A 24551-nucleotide genomic window follows, 5' to 3' on the forward strand; every position below is an offset into this window, starting at 1 on the left:
AATATTTTTAAAAGTTTATTTACAATTGAAAGCAGATGGTTCTGTAAAATTTACAGGTAATTACAAACTTTCTAAACTCAAAACATACATATATTTCAACATGTAAAGAGAAGCCCATTTTCTTCAAAAGCAGCTTTCTACCACTTTCTCATAAAAATATTTTTAAAAAAACAACATAGTTTTGAAAACCTATATTTAACCCAAATCAAGATTTTTCTATAAATGATACCTCTTTCCAAAAAGTATAAAAGCCATCACAGAATGTGATGTTAAACCAATCTCTCTACAATGAGTATTTTACTTTTGAGGAACATTGTACAGTATTTCCTTTTTAACCTTTCATGTTAACTGTGTATATGCTATGTAAACACACCACTAATCCTCATCATTCAGTTATGCAGTCAAATGTCACATAAACCAGATACCATATAAACTGTCATACCATAAATTAAAAAATGGCAAAAGGCAATCTTTTTGTTTAAATATATTTTTAGTTGCCAATGTATATTTTTTATTTATTTATTATGTGGTGTGGTGCTGAGAATCGAACCTAGTGTCCCACATGTTAGGCAAGCCACTGAATCACAACCCCAGCTTGCAAAAGGCAATCTTTTTTTTTTTTTAAGTTGTAGATGGACACAGTATCTTTATTTTATTTATTTTTATGTGGTATTGAGGATCGAACCCAGTGCTTTACATGTGCTACCACTGAGCTACAACCGCAGCCCACAAAAGGCAATCTTTATGAAATACGAAAGCTTAAGAAAATCTTTTTAATAAAAGACAATCAATGCTGTCCTGATTTTTGGAAAAATTACCACTCTTCCTCTTACTTTCCCCCACTGTGAATTGTACCTTTTATAGCAGTTTTACTACACAAAGATATTTATAGCACTTTTACTTAAGCCAGCCTTTTAGCTGGTTGCTTTCTTTTCTATACTCTGAATTTTTTTAAAAGGCACGAAAATTAGACTCCTTAGTTTCAGTTTTTTTTGTCACTTTTTAGGTTCTTCTAGAATGATTTTCCTCAGAAAAGGATAAATCTAAGAACTCAAGGAAGCAGAAGGAAATGAAAAAACACAACAACTTGACACTTGCAGCATTTAAAAGGTATAAATATATTTATAGGTCCCTTCGACTTATCAGGACAAAAAGTCAAAAAAACTTTCTGAACATAAACATAAAAATAGAGCACATTTATTAACAGTAGGAAAACTCCTAAGGTTATAGTATCAATGTATTAAATTTTACATAGTAACACAGTCAAAAGCATTAGAAATTCATTGCCAGATATTCCAAGCCTTATCCTGAAAACTTGTCTGACATATACCATTAACATATAACAAAGTATGGCATTTATTTTACAGGAAGAAAAAATAAGTTTCATCACAAAAACATATTTACTAGATTGCAGCTTTGATTAAGTTCTACAGATATATTTTAAAGATTAAAAAAGAAAAACAAGATTCATCTCTAAAATAAAAGTCATATGTATATATGATAATAACCTTTATGCTCTTAGAATGTAAAACACTTAGAAACTTTTATTTTTGGTACCAGGGATTTAACTCAGGAGTGTTTAACCACTGAGTCACATCCCCATCTCTGTTTATTTTTTATTTTGAGACAGGAGCTCCCTAGATTGTTGAGGGCTTTGCTAAGTTGCTGAGGCTGACTTTGAATCCACAATCCTCCTGCCTCAGCCTCTGGAGCCACTTGGATTCCAGGCATATGCCACTGCACCCGGCAGAAGCTTTTGAACTCTAGAAATTTTGACCACTTAATCTATTTGGCTTTAACATTGTCTATGTTCTCTTCTGAGAATCACAATGATATTTTCAGTCCATCAGTCCAACATGGATAGAGCCATTCTATTTTTTTTTCTTCTTCTTTGGTGGCTCATCTTCAGAGCTGCTATCTGTGCTGGTGCTGCTGCTACTGGAAGAGCTGGAGTCTGAGTCTGAATCAGTGGAGGAGGAAGAGGTTGTGGAGGAGGCTGAAGATGAAGAACTAGAGGAGCTCTCGTCAGTGTCACTGTCCTCTGAAGAAGATGAGGTAGATGTTTCTTCACTCTCTGAGGATGAATCACTGGCTGAACTGTCACTGCTACTGGAACTAGTTACACTCTTTGACCTATTAGACGAATAGTATATACATGGGAAGTTGATGTGTAATAGAATGATTGGAAGCAATTTCATGACATGATGAATGCATATCCTGATGCTTTGCTAGCATGCTATCTCTAGGTTTGATGATGATTTGGGGATTGCCTAACTGTTGTAAGCCACACCCCCACCCTTTACAAGGTCTTTTTTACTTCAGCAGTTTAAACTCTTGGTTGGAGTGCACTACTGGCTTATCTACTCTATTATGCTTCAGAGTGAATATTACTTGAATAAAACTGCAGTGTAACTGGGTCTATTTAAATCTCATGGAGTAATAATTTTTTTAAAATTTATTTTTTGGTACTGAGAATTGAACCCAGGGGTGCTAAATGACTGCACCAATCCCCAGCCCACTTTTTATATTTTATTTAAAGAAAGGGTCTCGCTGAGTTGCTACGTGCCTCGCTAAGTTGCTGAGGCTGGCTTTGAACTCTCAATCCTCCTGCCTCAGCCTCCTGAGCTGCTGGGACCACAGGTGTGCACCACTGTGCCCCACAAGAGTAATATTCTTTGTTTGGTGGTGCTGGGGAGGAAACTCAGGGTCTTGCACATACTAGGTAAGTGCTCTACCACTGAGTTACCACATCCCCAGACTCATACTCTTCATTTTAACTACTTCGGATCAGATGTGGTGGCCAACAACTTCTACTAATCTAAAACTTCCTATTCTAAGTCAAAAGAAGACATTTACTACTTTTAAGCAGAAGGACTCTAGAAATACACAAAAAAAGGAAAAAAATGGAGGCAATAAATTCCAAATAGGTAAGTAGAGGAAAGTAAGATGATGCTTAATTACTGAATTGCAAACAATAGACCTCAAACTCAAATCTTATACCTACTATTTCAAAATCACCATTCTTATTCCACCACCTAGCATGACATATTTTCTATCAAATATGTCTAAAGATACACATACCTTTTTTTCTTGGTCTTCTTTTCTACATTAGTCTCTCCAATGCTGATAGACACAAGAGGGAAAAAAGCTTCTGTTAACAGATTATATACAGTGCAGACAAACCCTTTTGCCATTCCCCAAAGCTGTTTTATATTGGAGAAACACTTTGCTGTATAACATATACTCAGAGTAAGTAGTCCTTGTTATAACCAAGTGAAAAGTTTCCTATTTTAGGCTAAATATGATATACAGTCAACTTAATCAAAAAGAAAAGTGGAACAGGAGAACCAATAGGCACAATTTTTTTGTTGCTGTTTTTACCAGGAATTGAACCAGGGCACTGTGTCACTGAGCTACATCCCCAGCCCTTTTCATTTTTTATTTTGAGATAGAGTCTCACTAAATTGCTTAAGGTCTCACTAAGTTGCTGAGGGTGGCCTTGAACTTGCTTCAGTCTGGGATTACAGGTGTTTGCCACCATGCCTGGCTAACAAGCATGTTCTTACATAGATTTGTTTCTGAAAAGGTACACGAGAATGTTGATAATACAGAAGTTGGTTATTTAGGGGCTGGAGTTGTAGCTCAGTGGTAGAGTGATTGCCTAGCACATGTGAGGCACTGGGTTCAATCCTCAGCACCACAGAAAAATAAATAAATAAAATAAAGGTATTGTGTCCATCTACAACTAAAAAAATATTTTAGAAAAAGAAGTTGGGGGTTGGGGATATAGCTCAGTTGGTAGAGTGCTTGCCTTGCAAGTACAAGGCCTGGGTTCAATCCCCAGCACCGCCAAAAAAAAAAAAAAAAGTTAGTTGTTTATCTATTCCTTCATGGCCCTGGAAGAAATTTCACCTGTGCAGAGTGGAAGACTGCTGCCTTATAAGTCCAAATGTTTACGACACTATTATGTAGCCAACAGTCCTTATGAAGATGATGCTTCTAATCTGTAATACTAATTAAACCCAGTACTTTCCTATTTCAGCTTATCTAAAACACAGACACTCATTTCATAGGAATTTTGAAATGTCTTATGTCAAAGGACATAAAAGACTAAATAATTTTCCATATCCCCTGCTGTAAGGTTCTCCTAGGAAGCAACCACTACTCTTAATCATTAATATTTCCAAAAATAATTCTATTATTCTTTTTTTAACATAAATTATAGTGTATTATATATACCATTCTGTATCTTATTGATATACTTATTGTATATTGGATAGCTTACCATTATCTGCTCAGATCTTGTACTTTATAATATTCTGTTGTCATTTCATTGATAGTTGAGGCAATAAAGCAATGATTAAGAGCACAGACTCTAGGGACAGGCAGCTGGTTTTATTATTTATTTATTTATTTATTTATTTATTTTTTGGGTGCTGGGGATCGAACCCAGGGCCTTGTGCTTACAAGGCAAGCACTCTACCGACTGAGCTATCTCCCCAGCCCCGGCAGCTGGTTTTAACAATGAACTTTTCCACTAGTTGTGTAACACTAAACAAGTTACTGTCCTCTCTGTGCCTCACTTTCTTCATATATAAAGTGAGGATTATAATAGTACCTACCTTAACATTAAATATTTGAGACTTAAATAAGTTAATACTTGTAAAGAGCTTAGTATAGTACCCAGCACATAGTAAACACTCACTAAACATTAGCTATTATTATAATTAAAATCTGGAAAATGCCATGAAACATTTAGTCCCTTAATAAAGTCTAAAAGTACATATAAAATATTCCTTTGGATACCACATGTAAACCTACCTTTGTTGTAATAATAATCTGTTTTCTTTTTCTTTTAAAGCTTTCTTTAGTTCTGCTGTTCTTGAAGGCCTATGGAGGTATTTTCTTTTTCCTGTGCATTCATAAGTCCAATGTCCAAATTCCAAGCATTTCTGACATCTTACATGTTGCTTATTTGCTTCACTAAAGAAAAAACAACAAAAATAAGTCTTAAGTTTTTTCCTTGTGATCACTTTCTTCCCTGAAAAGCATAAACAATATAAAGTGTAAAATGATGTTTATTTTTACAACAAAGGGCATATAAGGCAATACAGTATGTGGTTCAAAGTACAGACCTTGGAATTAAATGGAATTGAGTTCAAATCTTGGTTCTTCAGTTTTATTCCAGTAAAGACAGACTAGATAATTTTGACAAACTCTCTAGCTCAAGACCTAGAAATGGTAGTCAAAACATTTTTACCAGTCTGCTTGAGGAATGAGATAATTTAATAAGGGGATAAAGAACAACCAAGTCAAGATATGGAAGATTGAAATCCAAAGTGAACTTTTGTGTTGGAGACGTTTGCCAAGCTCAAGAGGGCAAACATCACTTATCACTGGCTAGGGAGATAAACTTGGGTGCAGAGTTGACTCGGAAGCACTAGGTCCTAAGAATAAACCAAACCTTATATGGAGTGCAGCCCAGCTTTCAGTCATCTAAAAGACTGAGAAAATTCTGAATCTATAATATCAGACTGAGATATAGCAATGAGAAAAAAAACAGGTGAAAGAAATGGAAAGGAAGAAATGAAACTGTCATTCCTTACTGATGATGCATTATTAGGTACATGGTAAATAAAAAAAAATCTGACAAAATATTCTGAAATACTTAGAATTAATAAGCAAATTTAGCAAGTCTTTAGATCAGGGTTAGCAAACTCTTGCTATTATGAGTTGAATGGTGGGTTGGGTTGTGGCTCAGTGTTGAGTACTTGCCTAGCATGTGTGAGGCACTGAATTTGATCCCTAGCACCATGTAAAACTAAATAAGCACAATAAAGGAATTGTGTCCATCTACAACTAATAAGTTTTTAAAAAGTTTTAAAAAAGAGTCAGATGATAAATATTTTAAGCTTTGCAGAACAAAAGGCAAAATCGTGGATTTATATAAATACTTGTATAATGAGAGAAGGGAAATTTTCATAAATATTTTATTGATGAACACTATATGATACTTGAGTACAACTTTATGTAATAGAGGCCCACTATGAAAAGAATAGAACTCTGCTTTAGGGGATAACATTCCACTCAACTGGGGTTCAAAGTTAGTGTTCCCTATCAAGAAACGGATCATATGTATACAGACAGTAAGTAATATTCTCAGCTTATAAGCCTACACAAACAGGTTGAAGACAGGATTCAATGGATCACAATGGTGTGTGGAACACTATATTAGATAAAAGGTCAATATACAAAAATCTACTGAGTATCTATTTAATAAATACAGTTAAAAATGAAAATTTTGAAGGTGGCATTTATAATGTCCTTAAAAATTCTAAATATTAGTTAGGTGTGGTGGCACATGCCTTTGTAAACCTGGCGATTTGGGAGGCTAAGGCAAGAGAATTTCAAATTCAAGGCTAGCCTCAGCAATTTAGCAAGACCCTGTCTCAAAACAGATAATAAAAAAGAGGATGTAGTTCAATGATGAAGTGCCCCTGGGTTCAATCCCCACTACAAACAAACAAACAAACAAACAAAAACAATAAAGCCTTACCAATGAAAGAAGAGATGGGCATATACATGAAACAAACATTACTGAGAGAAATTTAGCATTTAAATAAGCAGTTAAGTGGATGGATATATCATGTTCACAGACTGGAAGACTGTAAAAAATGTCAAATCTTCCAAAATTGATATACGGATTCAAAGTAATGCTAGTCAAAATCCCAACAGGTTTTTCTAAGAATGTGGATCAAGTTTATTCTAAAATGTGCATAATAATTCAAAATGACAAGAACAGCTAAAATGCCCTTGTGAAAGAACAAGCAGGAAAGTGTTTTTTGCCTTATTACAAACCTATAATAAGAATATGAGGGGCTGGGATCATGGCTCAGTGGTAGAGCGCTTGCCTAGTATGTGTGAGGCACTGGATTTGATCCAAGGCACCACATATAAATAAATAAATAAATAAAGGTTCATCAACAACTAATAAAAATATTTTAAAAAAACTAAAAAAAAAAAAAAAGAATATGAGAGCAAGGGAACAGAAATAAGCCAATAAAATGAAACAAAGTCTAGAAATACACGCGCGTGCACACGCACACACACACACATGCACAGACATATACATGTAGATTTACATATAAATATATATACATATATATTATACACACAATTTATGACAAACATAGCCCTACCTACAGAGCAGTGGAGAATGGGCAAATTACAAGTGGTAAGAGACAACTGGTTATACATATGGAAAAAACAAAACTATTCTCCACGAAATGGTCAAACAATAAAGGTTTTAGAAGAAAATATAAGCATAAGAAAAGAGTATAAGAAAAATGACTAACTTGAATTAGGAACTCTTTTAAAAAACATAAAGAGTACTAATCATGATGAAAAAGACTGATAAACTAGACTTAAAAAAAAAAGAGAGGGACTGGGGTTGTGGCTCAGTGGTAGAGCATTTGCCTAGCATGTATGAAGCACTGTGTTTGATTCTCAGCACCAAATCATAATGAACAAATAAAATAACGGTATTGTGTCCATTTATAACTTAAAAAAAAAAAAAAAAAAAGAAAGAATTTCTGAGCTGGATGCCTGTATTCCAAGCAACTCAGGAAGCTGAGGCAGCAGAATTCCAAGTTCTAGGCCAACTGCAGACATTTAGCATGGCCCTAAGCAACACAGCAAGACCCAAAATTAAAAAGAAAAAAAAACTGGGGATGTAGCTCAATGGTAGAGTGTCCCTGGGTTCAATACCCAGTACCACAAATAAGTGAATATATAAATAATATAGAATTTCTATTAATTAAAATATATTATGAAAAGAATAAAAATGGAGGCTAAAAAAGGAGATTATTACAACATATATAAACAATGCCCTCACCTCCAGTTTATACCAAGTACTCTCATGAATTAATAAGAAAATGATGCACAACAAAAATAAGTTGAAAATGGAAAGACAGTACAAAAAAGGGACTGGAAAGCACAAATGAATAATAATCATGAAAAAGTGCTCATTCATGATCAAAAAGCATATGAAAGCTCTAATAAAATACCACTGGGAAGACTAAAATTAAAAACTGGCAATAGCAAATATTAGCAAGGATATGTAGGAAGAAGAACATTCATCCATTATTGATGAAAAATACAAACTGGTACAACCATTTCACAAAAAACACATTTACTTCTGTGAAAAGATGCATATTCTATGGTTCAGTAATTCCTCTCACAAGTATTTACTCAAAAGAGATCCACACACAACTACACCAGAAAATATTTTTAAGAATACTGCATTTCCTGGGCTGGGGTTGTATGTAGCTCAGTGGTAGAGTGCTTGCCTAGCAAGTGTGAGGCACTGGGTTTGATCCTCAGCATCACATAAAAATAAATAAATAAAATAAAGGTACTGTGTCCATCTACAACTGAAAAAAAATATTAAAAAAAAATATTGCATTTCCTGGCTGGGAGTGTAGCTCAGTGGAAGAACACCTGTTTAGCATTCAAAAGGCTGTGGTTTGATCCCCAGCACCACAAAAAAACAAAACTACAAATAAAAAGAATAATGCTCTCCTTTATATAGCTTTTTAAATTGTGAAACAATCACATCCTCAGAAGCAAACTGTAAAAAAGTTTAAATAACTATTCTTCCTGTACCATTTGTGAGTAGCCAACCCAATGCCTCATCAACCCAAAGTTACAACACATTTTCTGTAATTAGGGCATTCTACATAACAATATGATTAAAATCAAATTAATGTTGATACATTCCTACTATTTAATCTTTAGACCTCATTTAAGTTTCATCGAATGTCCTAAAAATTTCCTTTATAGAAAAGCTCAGTTCAATACCAGTCTTGCACTTGTCACATCACTTTAGTATCTCATTCATGTCTTGCTTTTTGTGATCTTGTCACTTTAGATTACAGGCCAGTTATTTTGCAGAACATGCTTCAATTTGAGTTGGAAGATTTATTTGCAAGCTCACTCACGTAGCAGTTAGCAGGAGGCTTCAGTTTCTTGCCATACTGCCACTCCACAGGACAATTCACAACATAGCCTTCCCCAGCGTAACCAAGACAACCTAAGAAGTCAGTCTTAGGCAGGTGCGGTGGCATACGCCTGTAATCCCAGCTCCTAGAGGTAGGAACAAGTGTAAGGCCAGCCTGGAAAATTTATCGAGACCCTGTCTCAAAATTTATTAAAAAAAAAAAAAAAAAAAAAAAAAAAAAAAAGGCTGGGTATGTAGCTCAGTGGTAAAGTACCTCAGGTTCAATCCTTAGTACCAAAAGAAAAACAAAGTCTTTTTATAACTTCATCTGTGAAGTGATCATCACTTTATGTGTGTGTGTATTATTTTTTTTTAAATTTTTTTGTACCAGGGATTGAACTCAGGGACACTCAACCACTGAGCCACATCCCCAGTCAAAATAATATTTTATTTAGAGACATGGTCTCACTGAATTCCTTAATGCCTCACTGTTGCCGAGTTCAAAGAACTCTTGATCCTCCTGCCTCAGCCTCCCAAACTGCTGGGATTACAGATGTGTGCCACCACACCCAGCATCACTTTTGTATTCTATTGGTCACACAGACCAACCCTAGCACAATGGGTGGGGATTACATAAAAATGTACCAGAAGGCAGAGACCACTGAGGGTTGTCTGGAGGCTTACTACTACATCTGATATGCTTATACAGTGAGATTCATGCCAATAATCGATGGCAGGAATATAATCAAAGTGATGCTGTGTACTTCTCATTGGGTTTTGTCATATTACTAATGATGTTCGTTTGATTCCTTGATTAAGGAGGATCTTACCAGACTTTACTGCTGTAAAGTTATTTTTTGTCCTTATATAATTGTGGTAGTTTAAAATATGTCCATAAATTTTTTTTTACACTATTCATTTCAAGAAGTGGAGCCTAATTCCCTTCTCCTAGAGTATGACTGAGACTTTGTCATTTGCTTCAAACTAAAGAAATAAAGCAGAGTGCAGATCCAAGATGGCAGACTAAAGGGAGGCTGCAATGCTTGTCACTCTGTAATTCGGGTTTCAAGCAGAGGAAAATCTATTTCTCTGTGAGGTGGTCTTTGCTGGTCACAGATCCCCTAATGTTTACCCCATTTTTCTATCTCGATCACCCATAGTAGGCCAGCATATCTACTACTTTTTGAGTGCAGATTGCACACTGACCACCACCTATCATTTGCCATTTGCCCATTTGTCTGCCTCCTGCCTGTCCATCACCTGTCTTTCACCTACCCATCACCCACTGCCTGAGGTCCACCTGCTGATTGTCCTCTGGTAGCCTACAGACTGCCAGTGGATCGCCAGCTGCCTGCTGATGCCTGGAGGTCCAGTGTCACAGTACCTGCAGGTTTGGTTACATGTGGTTGCCGCCATTTTGGGACAACAGCTAGAACATGCAGGACCCCCAGCCCGATTGACCGCACTTCACATGGACTTGGTTGCCCGTGCCCTCACTGCAGCTCCCCATTTGCCAACACATTTGGAAACCAGTGCAGACATCTTGGATTATCCTGGAAGCAGAAGCAGCCATCTTTATGTGGGGTCAATTCCATACTGAGATGCCTGCTGGAGACTGGAAGCTCATTGTGAGGTACCTCTCATGCATCAGGCTACTGAAGACTGGGAGGTTTAAATAGTATATGACTGTTATAGTATAGATTTTTTTCCCTCCTTTTTGAAAATTTTAAAGTTTTTATTTTTCTTGTTCTCTAGTTTCCTTTACTTGTTTCCTCAGAGTCTGTTTCTCTCCTTTCTCATTCTAACAACCAACTACTTTTGATTCCACTTTCGCTCTTCCCACAATCTAGTATTTCTGTATACTCTTTTCATTCTTTTTTCTTTTTTTGTGGTGCTGGGGATGGAATCCAGGGCCTTATATACTCTTTTCTTATCACATTAACAGTCACATTCTACACCCCTCCCCATCCTCTTTGCCCACTGTAGAAACTGTAGAACTTATTGCAAATCTATTTGTTATACTGTAAATAATAATTGAACTCATCCTCTCTGTTTATTATGACAATATTATTAACATCTTCATAGGGGTATTTGATTTAGGGCTACATATTGTCTGTACTGAACATGAAAAAACAAGGGAAGAAAGTATTCCAAACAAGCTAAGATTCTATATTAGTAGAATCCAATGACAGCATGGTAGAAGAAATGTCAAAAAACGAGTTCAGAACATAATTAAAATAATTCACAAAGCAAAAGATGAGATAAGAGAGTAAATGCAGGCAATGAATGATCACTCTAATAAAGAGTTAAAAGAGCAACTGCAGGAAGTAAAAGATCATTTCAACAAAGAGATTCTGGAAAAAACAAACAAACAAACAAATCCTTGAAATGAAAAAAACAATAAACTAAATCAAAAACTCAATGGAAAACATCACCAACAGACTAGATCACTTGGAAGACAGAACCTCAGACAGTGGAGACAAAATATTTAATCTTGAAAATAACGTTTACCAAATAGAGAAGATGGTAAGAAATTATGAATGGAACCTCCAAGAACTATGGGATATCATGAAAAGACCAAATTTAAGACTTGTCAGGATTGAGGAAGGCACAGAGATACAAAACAAAGGAATGAAAAACCTATTCAATGAAATAATATCAGACAATTTCCCAAACCTGAAGAATGAAATGGAAAATCAACTACAAGAGGTTTACAGAACACCAAATGCACAAAATTACAACAGATCCACACCAAGGCACATTATAATGAAAATGCCTAACATCCAAAATAAAGATTTTAAAATAAAATTTAAAATTTTAAAGGCTGTGAGAGAAAAGCATCAGATTACATATAGGGGAAAACCAATATGCATATCAGCAGATTTCTCAGCCCAGATCCTAAAAGCTAGAAGGGCCTGGAACATCATATTTCAAGCTCTGAAAGAACATGGTTGTCAACCAAGAATCTTAAACCCAGCAAAACTAACCTTCAGATTTGAAGACAATATAAAATCCTTCCATGACAAAGAGATAAAAGAATTTACAAATAGAAGGTCTGAGCTACAGAACATTCTCAGCAAAATATTCCACGAGGAGGAAATGAAAAACAATGTAAGTCAGCAAAGGGAGGAACTACCCTAAAGGTAAAGCCAATCAAAGGAGAAACCAAGTCAAGTTAAAAACCAAAAATTCCCAAAATGACTAGGAATACAAATCATATCTCAATAATAATCCTGAAAGTTAATGGCCTAAACTCATCAATGAAAAGACACAGACTGGCAGAATGGATTAAAAAGCAAGACCCAACAATATGCTACCTTCAAGAGACTCATCTCATAGAAAAAGGTACCCACAGACTAAAGGTGAAAGGATGAGAAAAACATACCATGCACCATGTAAGTATACGATAAAAAGCAGCAGTTTCCATCCTTTTATCTGATAGAGTGGACGTCAAGCCAAAGTTAGAAGGGATAAAGAAGGACATTTTATACTGCTTAAGGGAACCATAAATCAGGAAGACATAACAATCATAAATATTCATGCCCCAAACAACAGCATATCCATGTACATCAAACAAATTCTCAATTCCAGGAATCAGACCACAAAACATTCAGGATGACTTTAACACACCACTGTCAGAATGCATGAGAAAATGTTTTCCCTTCCAGAGTCCTATCAATACAGTATGTTAGCAAACTGGATTTTTGCCAATGGAGAGAGAGAAAATAAGTCTTTCATCTGCAGTTTTAATTTACATTTCTCTTTTTTAATGAGTGAAGTTAACTATCTTATGTTTATTAATAGCAAAATTTTATTTCCTTTTTCTGTTTCAAAAGGGTTATGATTTTGTTAATTTACATGTTAAGAAGAATAGCTCTTTATGATATGAGCTGTAAATATCTCCCTTAGTTGTCTTTTTTTTTTTTTTTTGCGGTGCTGGGGATCGAACATAGGGCCCTGGGCTTGCAAGGCAAGCACTTTACCAACTGGGCTATCTCCCCAACCCTTAGTTGTCTTTTTTTAAAACATTGTTTATGATGCTTCTTTACAGAAAATTTGATTTTTATGTAACAAAAAGTACCAGTGAAATAATTTATGACTTCGGGATTTTGAGTCATTAAAGGTTAGATAGTTCTTGTTAACTCCAGATTTATAAAGAAAAATTTTCAAGGTTTCATGTTCTTATTTAATGGTTGTGTTATTTAAAAACTATCTTTGGCACATATGGAATTTATCATGGTATATGAGGTAAGGCAGGGATATTACTTTAATTATCCCTATAACATTTATGGACTACTACTTTTTCCCAGTGACTTAAGATGATGTCCTCTTTATACGTTCAATTTCTTTATGTATCTGAGTGTACTTACATCTGGGCACTCTGTTTTGCTAATAGACCAGTATGAAACTCTTAAATTATTTAGGCTTTTTAAAAGGCCTTAATGTGTTTTAGAGCTGGTCCCACTTCTATGTTTATTTTTTTCACTAAATTTAGCAACAGGTGATATAACTTAAAACTGTTTAGTTTTCATTGAGATTTTGTTAAATTTACAAAGTAATTTACACAATAATATGGTCCTTCTATTTGTAGAAAGGCTATTTTTTGGGGGCTTCAGTGGTATTTTAATTTTTATTTTTAACAGGTCTCACATTTTTATTGACAAACATATTAATACATTTTTGTTACTGTTATATATGAAATCTTTTCTTCCATTAAATCTTCCAAAAGATTGTTTAAATATATGTAAACTTCTGATTTTTGCATGTTGATTTTGTACTGGTAATCTAACTGAGCCATCTTACTGTTTGTAATAGCTGTTAATAAAATATCTTGAATCTAAAAATAAAATACATACCTCCAAAAAAAAATTAAAAAGGAAATAAAGCAGTGATGGAGAGTGACTTTGAAGAGGAGGTCAAGTAGTTGCCATGTCATGAAGACACTCAAGCAACCTCCAGAAAGGTCCACGTGGCAAGGAACTGAGGCATCCAGAACCTTCTTAGAAGCAGATCTCCAGTTCTGATCAAGTCTTCCGATGCCTGTGAGTTCTGCCAACATCTTGACTACAATCACATGGTAGAGCCTGAGTCAGAACTACTCAGCTAAGACACTTTGAAACCCTGACCAGAGAAACTGTAAGTTAATGTTTATGGTTAAAAGCCACTAAATTCGGGCTGGGGAAATAGCTCAGTTGGTAGAGTGCCCTGGGTTCAATCCCCAGCACCACAAAAAAAAAAAAAAGCCACTAAATTCTATGATAATTTGTTATAGCAGTTAATAATACAGTACTTATTTTGTAAATAATGTACATAAATATCCTATTTCTCATTAAAGATAATTTATCAGTATGGGTTAATTCTTTTCTAATTCATTCAGTGGGTTATAATCCATCTTATTTATTAGTTATTTATTATTTATGGTACTGGGGATTGAACCCAGAGCCTTGGTAGGCAAGTGTGCTACCACTGAGCTACATCCCCAACCCATCGTTATTTATTAGGACAAATGGCAAATAATCCCTAGATTCTGTGTCCTGATATGGCTCCTTCATTCTTTCAGCAGTTCATTGCTTTCTAGTAGAACCAAAATCCAGGCCCATCTTGCATTTTCTTGCTCAGCCTGAAATCAGTCATTTTTCCAAGGAATCCTAATGATACTCTGAAATCTGAAACATTCTGAAATCTGAAACATTTTGAGCATTGATGGGAAGCCATAAATAGAAAAGTCCATATGTGACTTCATGTAACAGACTACAATAAAACAAAAGTTCATTAAAATTACCTCAGAGTAAGTGTATAAGCTGTATATGAAACATAAGTGAATTCTGAATTTAGACTTCAGTCCCATCCCTGAGATATTTCATTATAAATACACAACATTACAAAGTAAAAAAGAAAAACCAAAAATCCGAAACACATCCTCTTCCCAAACATTTCAAATAAAGGATATTCAACTTGTACTATAGCTTCCTACAACTTACACATTTGTACTATAAAAGGAGCAGGCCCTCATAGAGTCACATAGTCAGGAAGGGTGAACTAGAAAGGACACCTTTCTAGTAATCTTCTGTTTCAACTCTCAAACTTAACACATGCAGAATGAAAAGAATAGAATCCAAACTCAAGATATTTGAGAGAGGGCTGGGGAGATAACTCAGCTGGTAGAGTGCTTGCCTCACAAGCACAAGGCCCCGAGTTCGATCCCTAGTACCACAAAAAAAAAAAAAAAAAAAAAAAAAAAAGGATATTTTGAGAGAAAGGTATATAATTAAAGCCTTTATTTGTTTCAGAAACTATGTGGAGTCACATGGCTCAGGGGCTGAAAAAGGTATGCAAATGCTGTTTTCATTTTCAAAACAGGGGCAAGAGGTGGATTCCACAAACTAGATCAATGAACTTGACTGATACCTCTTTTAGGCAAAATTCTGGCTGGATTTATTAAATCTATTCAGAAAGATAAGTCATAATCATGACTAATAATGATTAATAATGATTATTATTAATAAAATCTAATACCCTTTTGTATTTCAGTAAGACATCTTAGGAAGTCTCTCACAGTATCCTCACAAACATCACATAACAATTAGGTGAACCAGGTGAACATCACAAACAATGCTATTTATGGGTTGAAGTTAATACACAGATCCAGTGATGACCCTGCATGGTTTGGCCCTCAGTTTAGACTTGTTCAAATATTTTGGTAAGTGATTTGGATGAAGATACAAATGTGCATATTTATCAAACCTGCAGCTGACCCAAAGCTGATAGGAATAGTTAACATGATAGATGAACAAAACAGGATCCAAAGGGTCTTCACAGGTCGGAATTCTGTGCTGAATCTAACAATGAAATTTAACAAGGATAAAGTCTGACACTTAAGTCTAATAAATCAATACAAGATAGGGAAGGCTTGACATACAGCAATTCAAGTAGAAAATACTCAAATTTTAAGAGACAAATCATAACTTGGGTCAAAAGCAAGGAAGTTAGAAGGCAGTGATTAGTTTCATAAACATTAGTTTCCTTTCAGCTCAACATAAACCTGTTTTGTCAAAATGGTACTGGGGATTGATCCCAAGGGCTTTCTAAGACTGAATTACATCCCCAACCCTTTTTATTTTAAGATAGGATCATGCTAACTTGCTCAGGCTAGGCTTAAACTTGCAATCCTCCTGCTTCAACTTCCCAATCTCTGGGACTGCTGTGTGCCACCATACCCAGTTCAACATAAACTTTTTGATATGTTTGAAAAACATTTTGTGGACACTCTAGGAGGTGAGTATCATTACTGGAAGTCTTTCTTTCTTTTTTGTTTGGGGGGGGTGGGGGGCATAGTCTCACTGTTGTCCAGGCTGGTCAACTCTTGAACTTAAGCAATCCTCTGCTTCAGTCACTAAGCACAGGGACTACATATAGGTGCATACCAATATTCCCAGATGTTACTGGGGGTTTTTAAGCTAAGTTAGATGAATACTTTGAATTCTTTGGAGAGAGCAGTGGAATCCAGAAGAGAGTTTAGTAAAAGAAATGATGCCAAATAGTGCCAGGATTCCACAATCCGCTTACATATGGTAGGTGTAATTGCAATTTAAATGGTAAAAGTAGCCATGCACAGTGGTGCATACTTGTAATCTCAGTGACTTAGGAGGTTGAGGGAGGAGGATTTCAAGTTCGAGGCCAACTTCAGTAATTTAGGGAGGCCCCAAGCAACTTAGACCCTGTCTCAACTTAGGGAGACACCAAGCAACTTAGACCCTGTCTTTTTTTTAATTTGTCAATAGACCTTTATTTTTTATTTATTTTTATGCGGTGCTGAGAATCGAACCCAGTGCCTCACACATGTTAGGCAAGTACTCTACTACTGAGCCACAACCTGAGCCCTAGGCCTTGTCTTAAAATAAAAAATAAAAGGGGCTAGGTATGTGGCTCAGTAGTTATGTGCTTCTGGGTTCAATTCCCAGTACCAAAAACAAAAATTTAATTAATTAAGTGGTAAAAATAATTTCATTGCAATTGATTTTGAACATGCTAATAAAGTCATGGAAAGATCTACTCAAAGTTCTTAACTAGGTTCCTATGTCAGGCACAGTGGCCCACACCATTAATCCCAGGGACTCAGAAGGCTAAGGCAGAAGTATCACAAATTCAAGGCCAACCTTAACAATTTTAGGCCCTAAGTAACTTAGCAAGACCTTGTCTCAAAATAAAATATATAAAGGGCTGGGGATGTAGTTCAGAGATAAAGTGTCCCTGGATCCAAGACCAAAAAAGGCTTTTCTTTCTCTTTCATTTTTCCTCTTTCCTCTTTTAATCCAATGATTTTTAAAGAATAACAACAATCAGGGGAAGTGGTGCAACCTGTAATCCCTGCAACTGAGGCAGGAGGATCATAAATTTGAGGCCAGCCTGGGCAACTTAGAAAGATCCTGTCTCAAAAATTAAAAAATGGCTGGGGTATAGCTCAGTGGTACTGTGCTTGCCTAGCATGTGTGAGCCCTGGTTGGATGCCTAGTATTGCAAAACAAAACAAAAAAACAAAACAAAAAAAGCAATAGGCAACAGTCCTTTCTCATTCTCATAACTAACTTCTAACTTAAAAAGTTTTGAACTTTTCATCATGAAAGTGATAAATACTTCTTATTTATAATTTTTTTTTTGATTGGGGGATTGAACCCATGGGTGCTTTATTACTGAGCTACAGCCTCAGACCTTTTTAATTTATTTGAATTTTCAGGCAGGGTTCCTAAGGCCTCACTTAATTGCTGAGGGTGGCCTTGCACTTGTGATTCTCCTGTTTGAACCTCCCAAACTGCTAGGATTACAGGTATGCACCACAATGCCCAGAAAAATTCTTCTTGATAAATATACAATGAAAAGTAAAGGCTTGTCAGGCATGGTGACACATGCTTGTAATCCCAGCACCTGGGAGGCTGAGGCAGGAGGATCACAAGTTCAAAGCCAGTATCAGCAAATTAGCAAGGCCCTAAGAAACTTAGCGAGACCCTGTGTCAAAATAAAACATAAAAAAAGGGCTGGGTATGTGATTCAGTGGTTAAGTGATCCAGGGTGCAATCCCTGGTACTAAAAAAAAAAAAAAAAAAAAAAAAAAAAAAAAACAACAAAACAAATTTGGGCAACATGGCACACACCTGTAATTCTACAAGTTCAGAAGGCTGAGACAGGAAGATCACAAATTCGAACTCAGCCTCAATAATTTAGCAAGGCCCTAAGCAACTCAATAAGACCCTGTCTCTAAATAAAATATTTTTAAAAAGGACTGGGAATGTGGCTCAGGGGTAAAGGTCCCCTGGGTTTAATACCTAGTACCAAAAACAAAAACAAGTAAAGGCTTTCCCCCAAACATGTTCTTAAAACTCTCTGCACTCCTCCAGTCTTTAAAGACCTCCTTGTCTGAATCCCTGAATACAGCACAACCATTATACTGTTTATTATAAGCTGTATGTTTTCTTCCCAACAATACTGAGATTTATTTCTTACTTCTATGTAGCTCATCTATGAAAAATAGGCACACTAGAAACAGCACATTTGTTTTAACTTTCTGATATTTCAGAAACAAGAAATATCACTTAGATGCTAAAAGTCTTATTTCCACTTCATATTTACAGGGAACTTTGATTGGTTTTGCCATTCCAGCATTCATTGAGCTATAATCTATCCACCCAGCTCATCACTGGTTATGGTCATCCATTCATTTGTGTTGGGAGGAGAATACAATCTTTAAGACAATCATGGTTTCATAAACCTGAGTCATGGTTCAGGACTGGACATATAATCCAATTTAGACCAAGGAAGTGCAATTGACTTGAAGTGAATGTAAAGGACCCTAGAGCCTGCAGGCAACCTGAAACAAAAATAGAAAGCTTACTCAAGCTGGGAGCCAACACCCAAAAGAGCAAGTCTGACATTAAACTAGAGACGCTGTGCCTTCTAGAAGAAAATATAGGCCTAAATCTCCAGCATGTCGGCTTAGGAACTGACTTCCTCAACAAGACTCCTAAAGCACAGTAAGTAAAATCAAGAATCAATACATGGGATGGTATCAAATAAAAATCTTCATAGCAAAGGAAACAACAACAGGAAGAGGAACAGGAAGAGCAAGCCTATAGAATGAGAGAAAATCTTTACAACCTGCACCTCAGACAGAGTATAAATCTCCAGAATACATAAAGAACTCAGAAAACTTAATACCAGTAAAATAACCCAATCAATAAATGGACAAATAACTGAACAGGCACTTCACAGAAAAAAAAAAAAAAAAAAGTCAACAAATAATACTAAAAAATGTCCAACATCTTTAACAATTACAGAAATGCAAATTATAGGATATAAAATCAACACACAAAAATCTAAAGCATTTTTATACATAAGTGATGAAACATCTGAATGGGAAATAAGGAAAACAACTCCACTCGCAATAGCCTCAAAAAAATAAAACACTTGGGGATCAATCTAATGAAAGAGGTCAAAGATTTCTACAATGAAAACTACAAAACATTGAAGAAAGAAATTGAGGAAGACCTTAGAAGATGGAAAGCTCTCCCATGTTCTTGGATAGGCAGAATTAATATTATCAAAATGGCCATACTTCCAAAGGCACTGTACAGATTTAATGCAATTCCAATTAAAATCCCTATGACATCTCTCATAGAAACAGAAAAAGCAATCATGAAATTCATCTGGAAGAACAAAAGACCCAGAATAGCCAAAGCAATCCTGGGCAGGAAGAGTGATGCAGGAGGTATCACTATACCAGACCTTAAACTCTACTATAGGGCAATAGTAACAAAAATGGCATGGTACTGGCACCAAAATAGACAGGTAGACCAAGGGTACAGGATAGAAGACACAGAGACATACCCACATAAGTACAGTTACCTCATACTAGACAAAGGTGCCAAAAACTTATAATGGAAAAAAGACAGCCTGTTCAACAAATGGTGCTGGGAAAACTGGAAATCCATCTGCAGTAAAATGAAATTAAACCCCTATCTCTCACCCTGTACAAAACTCAACTCGAAATGGATCAAGGCTCTAGGAATTAGACCTGAGACCCTTCACCAAACTGAAGAAAAAGTAGGCCCAAATCTCCATCACGTTGGCTTAGGACCAGACTTTCTTAACAAGACCCCCATAGCACAAGAAATTAAAGCAAGAATCAATAAATGGGATAGATTCAAACTAAAAAGTTTTTCTCAGCACAGGAAACAATTAATAATGTGAAAAAAGAACCTACAGAGTAGGAGAAAATCTTTTCCACACACACTTCAGACAGAGCACTCATCTCCAAAGTTTATAAAGAACTTAAAAAACTTTACAACAAAAATACAAAGAACCCAATTATTGATTGGGCTAGGGAAATGGGCAGACACTTCACAGAAGAAGATACACAGGTGATCAACAAATATATGAAAAAGTGCTCATCATCCCTAGTAATTAGAGAAATGCAAATTAAAACCACCCTAAGGTTTTATCTAACTCCAATTAGAATGGCTATTATCAAGAACACAAGTAATAATAAGTGTTGGCGTGGATGTGGGGGAAAAGGCACACTCATACATTGCTGGTAGAGTTGCAAATTGGTGCAGCCACTCTGGAAAGCAGTGTGAAGATTCCTCAGAAAACTTGGAAAGGACCCACCACTTGACCCAGCTATCCCACTCCTTGGTTTATACCCAAAGGGCTTCAAATCAGCATACTACAGTGATGCGACCACATCAATGTTCACAGCAGCTCAATTCATAATAGCTGGATTGTGGAATCAACTGAGATGCCCTTCAACAGATGAATGGATAAAGAAACTGTGGTACATATACACAATGGAATATTACTCAGCCATAAAGAAGAATAAAATTATGGCATTTGCTGGTAAATGGATGAAGTTGGAAAATATCATGCTAAGTGAAATAGGCCAAGCCCAGAAAACCAAAGGCTAAATGTTTTCTCTGATAAGTGCATGACAATATATAATGAGGGGGGGGTGATGGGGGGAAGAGAAGACTGAAGAAACTTTTGGATGGTGTACAGGAAAAAGGGGTGGGAGGGGGTGGAGATGGAAAAACAGTAGAATGAAACAGACAGTATTACCCTATATATATGTATGATTACCTGAATGGCGTGAATCTACATCGTATACAACCATATATATGAAAAGTCATACCCCATTGTGTACAATGAATCAAAATGTGTCTGTAAAAAAATATTTTAATTAAAAATAAATAAATAAAAATAAAAATGAAAAATAAAAGAAATGCAAATTAAAACTACACTGACATTCCAACTCACTTTAGTCAGAATGGCAATTATCAAAAATACAAATAACAAGAAATACTGGCGAGGATGTGGGAAAAAAAGTGCACTCACCCATTGCTGGTGGGAATGCAAATTGGCACAACCATTTTGGAAAGCAGTATGGAGATTCCTAAGAAAACTTGGAATGGAATCACCATTTGACCCAGTTATTCCACTCCTCAGTATACACCCAAAGGACTTAAAATTAGCATACTATAATGATGCAGCCATATCAATGTACATAGCAGCTCAATACACAATAGCTAAGCTATGGAACCAACTCAGGCACCCCTCAACAGATGAATGGATAAAGAAAATGTGGTATATATACACAATGGAATATGACTCAACTATAAAGAATGAAATTATGACATTTGCCAGTAAATGGATGAAACTGGATACTATTATACAAAGTGAAATAAGCCAATCCCCGAAAGACAAAGGCCAAATATTCTCTCTGATATGTGGATGCTAACACACAGTAAGGGAAGGGAGAGAAGAATAGATGCTTATTGGATTAGACAAGAGCTGGGAATAAGACAGTAAAATGAAACAGATATAACTTTCGTATGTTCATATATGAATACACAACCAGTGAAACTCCACATCATGTTCAACCACAAGAATAAGTTACAGTCCATGTATGCATAATATATTAAAATACATTCTACTGTCATGTATATCTAAAAAGAACAAATTTTTTTAAAAAAGAGCAAGTCTGAGGGGGAAGGGGATGGGATCCTAATACTATAATTTAGCACTCCTATTAAAGTATTTCATCTTATCATTCTTGATCTCAGAACTGTCTTGACTTCAGGACTGGGGATGTTGCTCAGTGGCACAGTACTAGCATGTGCCAAGTCCTGGGTTCAATCTCCATTACCACCCAAACAAACAAAACCCCAAAGAACTGTCTGAATTCAAAGCCTTCTTCCAAACCATGCATGAGCACCTACAGTTCAGTATGCTGAGCTGCAGTGATTCCTTGAACCCAAGAGTGTGAGACCTGCCTGGGCAACATAAGGAAATATTCCCTCAAAACACACAAAAAAAGAAAGACTTCTTTCTCCAAGCTTACTACTCTTGTTTCCCTATGTCTTTATCCTAGGTCCCAAAGAAATCTCACCTGGCCCAAGATAGTGTTTACAGAGAAGAAAAGGAATGAGGTTCTTTGAATACAAAAAACATAAACATAATTACATACATACACACACAAACACATGCTAGCAGATGTCTACATTATAAACATGGAAACAGTGATGGCATAAAACACTGCCAGAACAAAAATGAGGCAGATGTTTAAGTGTGCAGAGTGGTAGTAAAAGAGGAATCAAACTGACCCCCACATTATCTGTCCTCTGCAAACCTGTTGTGCCACTCTCTAGCTTGCTAGGCACAACGGCCATCTTTCAGTTCTTAAGACCTTCTTTCAGGCCTCAAAGCAATTATTTCACTCTCTGGCTCCTCTTTATTCAAATCCCCTCCTTACTGGTTCTCACCCTTTCAATATCTCCTCAAATGCTACCTCTTCCAAGATGCTTTTTCCATTCAACCAGCCTAAGGTGGGCCTTTCCCTTCTTCCATCACATCTTATTACCTGCAAGGCTCTTACCACCAGCTGTATAAATTTATATTGTATTTGTTTATCAACCGATTCCACCACTACAGTGTAAGCTCCCCGAAGGCTCGGATTCGGTCTTGAACAGAATCTTTATACTCAAACTCTGGCATACGGTGGTAGATAACTAAATAAATTTATTGAAGGAAAAAATGAATGACTGAAAGCTGGAAGATAGCTTGAGTTGGCGTAGTAGGATGGCTGTTTCTAGGTAAGGCAACTGGAAAGAGGCAGGAAAAGCCAGCTGGGCTGGAGGCTGCATAAGGAGCTGAAGTTATGCCGGCCGGAGCGAAGGTGCTGGACCAGGGATTCAGGCTTCTCCTGGCCACGCGTGGAATAGGTAGAGGGGCATAAACCACCAAGTGATTAACTCTTGGGCATTCTCTCAAGGGAAACCAAAGGCGCCAGCTTACTGCAGCTTTGTCGCGTCCCGCGGGCCTTACGCGACTGTCTTCTGCGAAATCACTAGCCAGCAGTCACCAAACTTATGGCCCGGGCCGGGTCCCTCAGGGGCGAGCGACGTGTTTGACAAACCGCCATCCTCCGCGGGTCCCTATAGGGGACCCAATAGCAGACCTACATCCCGGCGCCCTCTCACTGGCCAGGCGACGCTCGCCTCCCCGCTCCCAGCCCCCCTGGAGTCCCGAATCCGCGGCTCACTTACGCTTGTCTCCGCGCTATAAGCCGGTGCATGGGAGTCGCCATCTTAGGGCGGCCGCCTGCCGCGCAGGGTTTTGGGAAACTCCTCGGAGGGGGCGGGGACTTCGAGTCCCGGCAGCCGTGGGCGTGGGCGGGGCCAGACGGGCCTCGAGCGCCTGGAGTGGCATCCTGTCCGAGGTAGTGAGGGGAAAGGGCCGGCGAGCCGTGCGTGCAGCGTGATCCCTTCTGTCTCATGCCAAGAGGAAGACTCCAAGGAAGAACGGGCTCTGTGGAGAATGGGAAGAATATTCTCGAATGAGGGAAATAAGAATGAAGCTGAACTGTTCAGTGCTGGGAACACCAGAAGTAGTCTGGAGAACAAAATAAGAATGTGATGAACAGGATTAAGACCATCAACTGAAAGAATGGCTTTAGCAAACGATAAAGTACAAGCATATGTTAATTATTTCTATTTTTTACCTGTTTCGGGGATTTTTTTTTTTTTAACGGTCAAATAAGACTGGATAGATACATCTGCTTTGTCAACAGGAAAAGACTATACAAATATATTGGGCTATTTATTTTTACCTAAGTTACTGAAAGATTGGTCCTTGTCCCCATGCCAAAACAATAATAAGAATACGTTTTTGTTTGGTACTAGGGATTGAACCCAGGGGTGCTTAACCCCTGAGCCACATTCCCAGCACCCCCCCCCCCTTTTTTTTTGTAGTTGTAGATGAACATTTGTTATGTGGTGCACCCCCCCCCCCCTTTTTTTTTTTTTTGTAGTTGTACATGGACATTTGTTATGCTATGTTATGTGGTGCTAAGGATCAAACCCAGTGCCTCACACATGCTAGGCTAGCGCTCTGCCACAGAGCCACAAAACCCCAGCCCTTTTTGTATATTTTATTAGAGGCAGTCTCTCTGAGTTGCTGAAGACTGCCTCTGAACTCACGATCCTCCTGCCTCAGCCTCCGGACCCAC

The 24551-nt window shown here is 37.0% G+C and overlaps 1 protein-coding gene and 1 long non-coding RNA gene across 4 annotated transcripts; both read right to left on the reverse strand.

The window, feature by feature from the left end:
• On the reverse strand, positions 1-24314 carry ZCCHC10 (zinc finger CCHC-type containing 10). Of its 3 annotated transcripts, none has more exons than XM_079144267.1 (4): positions 23590-23682; positions 4822-4983; positions 3082-3123; positions 1-2133 (listed from the first exon to the last, which is right to left on the reverse strand). In XM_079144267.1, the coding sequence occupies exons 1-4, from the start codon at positions 23628-23630 to the stop codon at positions 1872-1874; spliced, it is 507 nt and encodes a 168-aa protein (XP_079000393.1). In that variant the 5' UTR covers positions 23631-23682; the 3' UTR covers positions 1-1871. The 3 variants fall into 3 exon arrangements, with proteins under 3 accessions (XP_079000393.1, XP_079000394.1, XP_079000395.1); XM_079144268.1 differs by lacking the exon at positions 23590-23682 and adding an exon at positions 13855-14150; XM_079144269.1 differs by lacking the exon at positions 1-2133 and adding an exon at positions 2198-2876 and having other exon boundaries at positions 23590-24314.
• Positions 22094-23577, reverse strand: LOC306663768. The gene is made up of 2 exons (XR_013764531.1): positions 23339-23577; positions 22094-23246 (listed from the first exon to the last, which is right to left on the reverse strand). It is a non-coding gene; the product is annotated as an uncharacterized lncRNA (long non-coding RNA).
• Positions 24315-24551: the final 237 nt, after the last annotated feature.

This window comes from Sciurus vulgaris (genome assembly GCF_902686455.1).
Source record: "Sciurus vulgaris genome assembly, chromosome: 6".
NCBI lineage: Eukaryota > Metazoa > Chordata > Mammalia > Rodentia > Sciuridae > Sciurus > Sciurus vulgaris.

What these genes read in the sequence shown, in the direction of transcription:
- ZCCHC10 (XM_079144268.1), bottom strand. Translation starts at nt 14,057, where the DNA reads ATGTTGGCAGAACTCACAGGCATCGGAAGACTTGATCAGAACTGGAGA. An exon ending in TTTTTAATTTTTTTTTGGAG is followed by an intron (nt 4,984 to 13,854) that starts GTATGTATTTTA and finishes TTTTTTCTTTAG; the next exon opens with TGAAGCAAATAAGCAACATG. An exon ending in AGATTATTATTACAACAAAG is followed by an intron (nt 3,124 to 4,821) that starts GTAGGTTTACAT and finishes TGTGTCTATCAG; the next exon opens with CATTGGAGAGACTAATGTAG.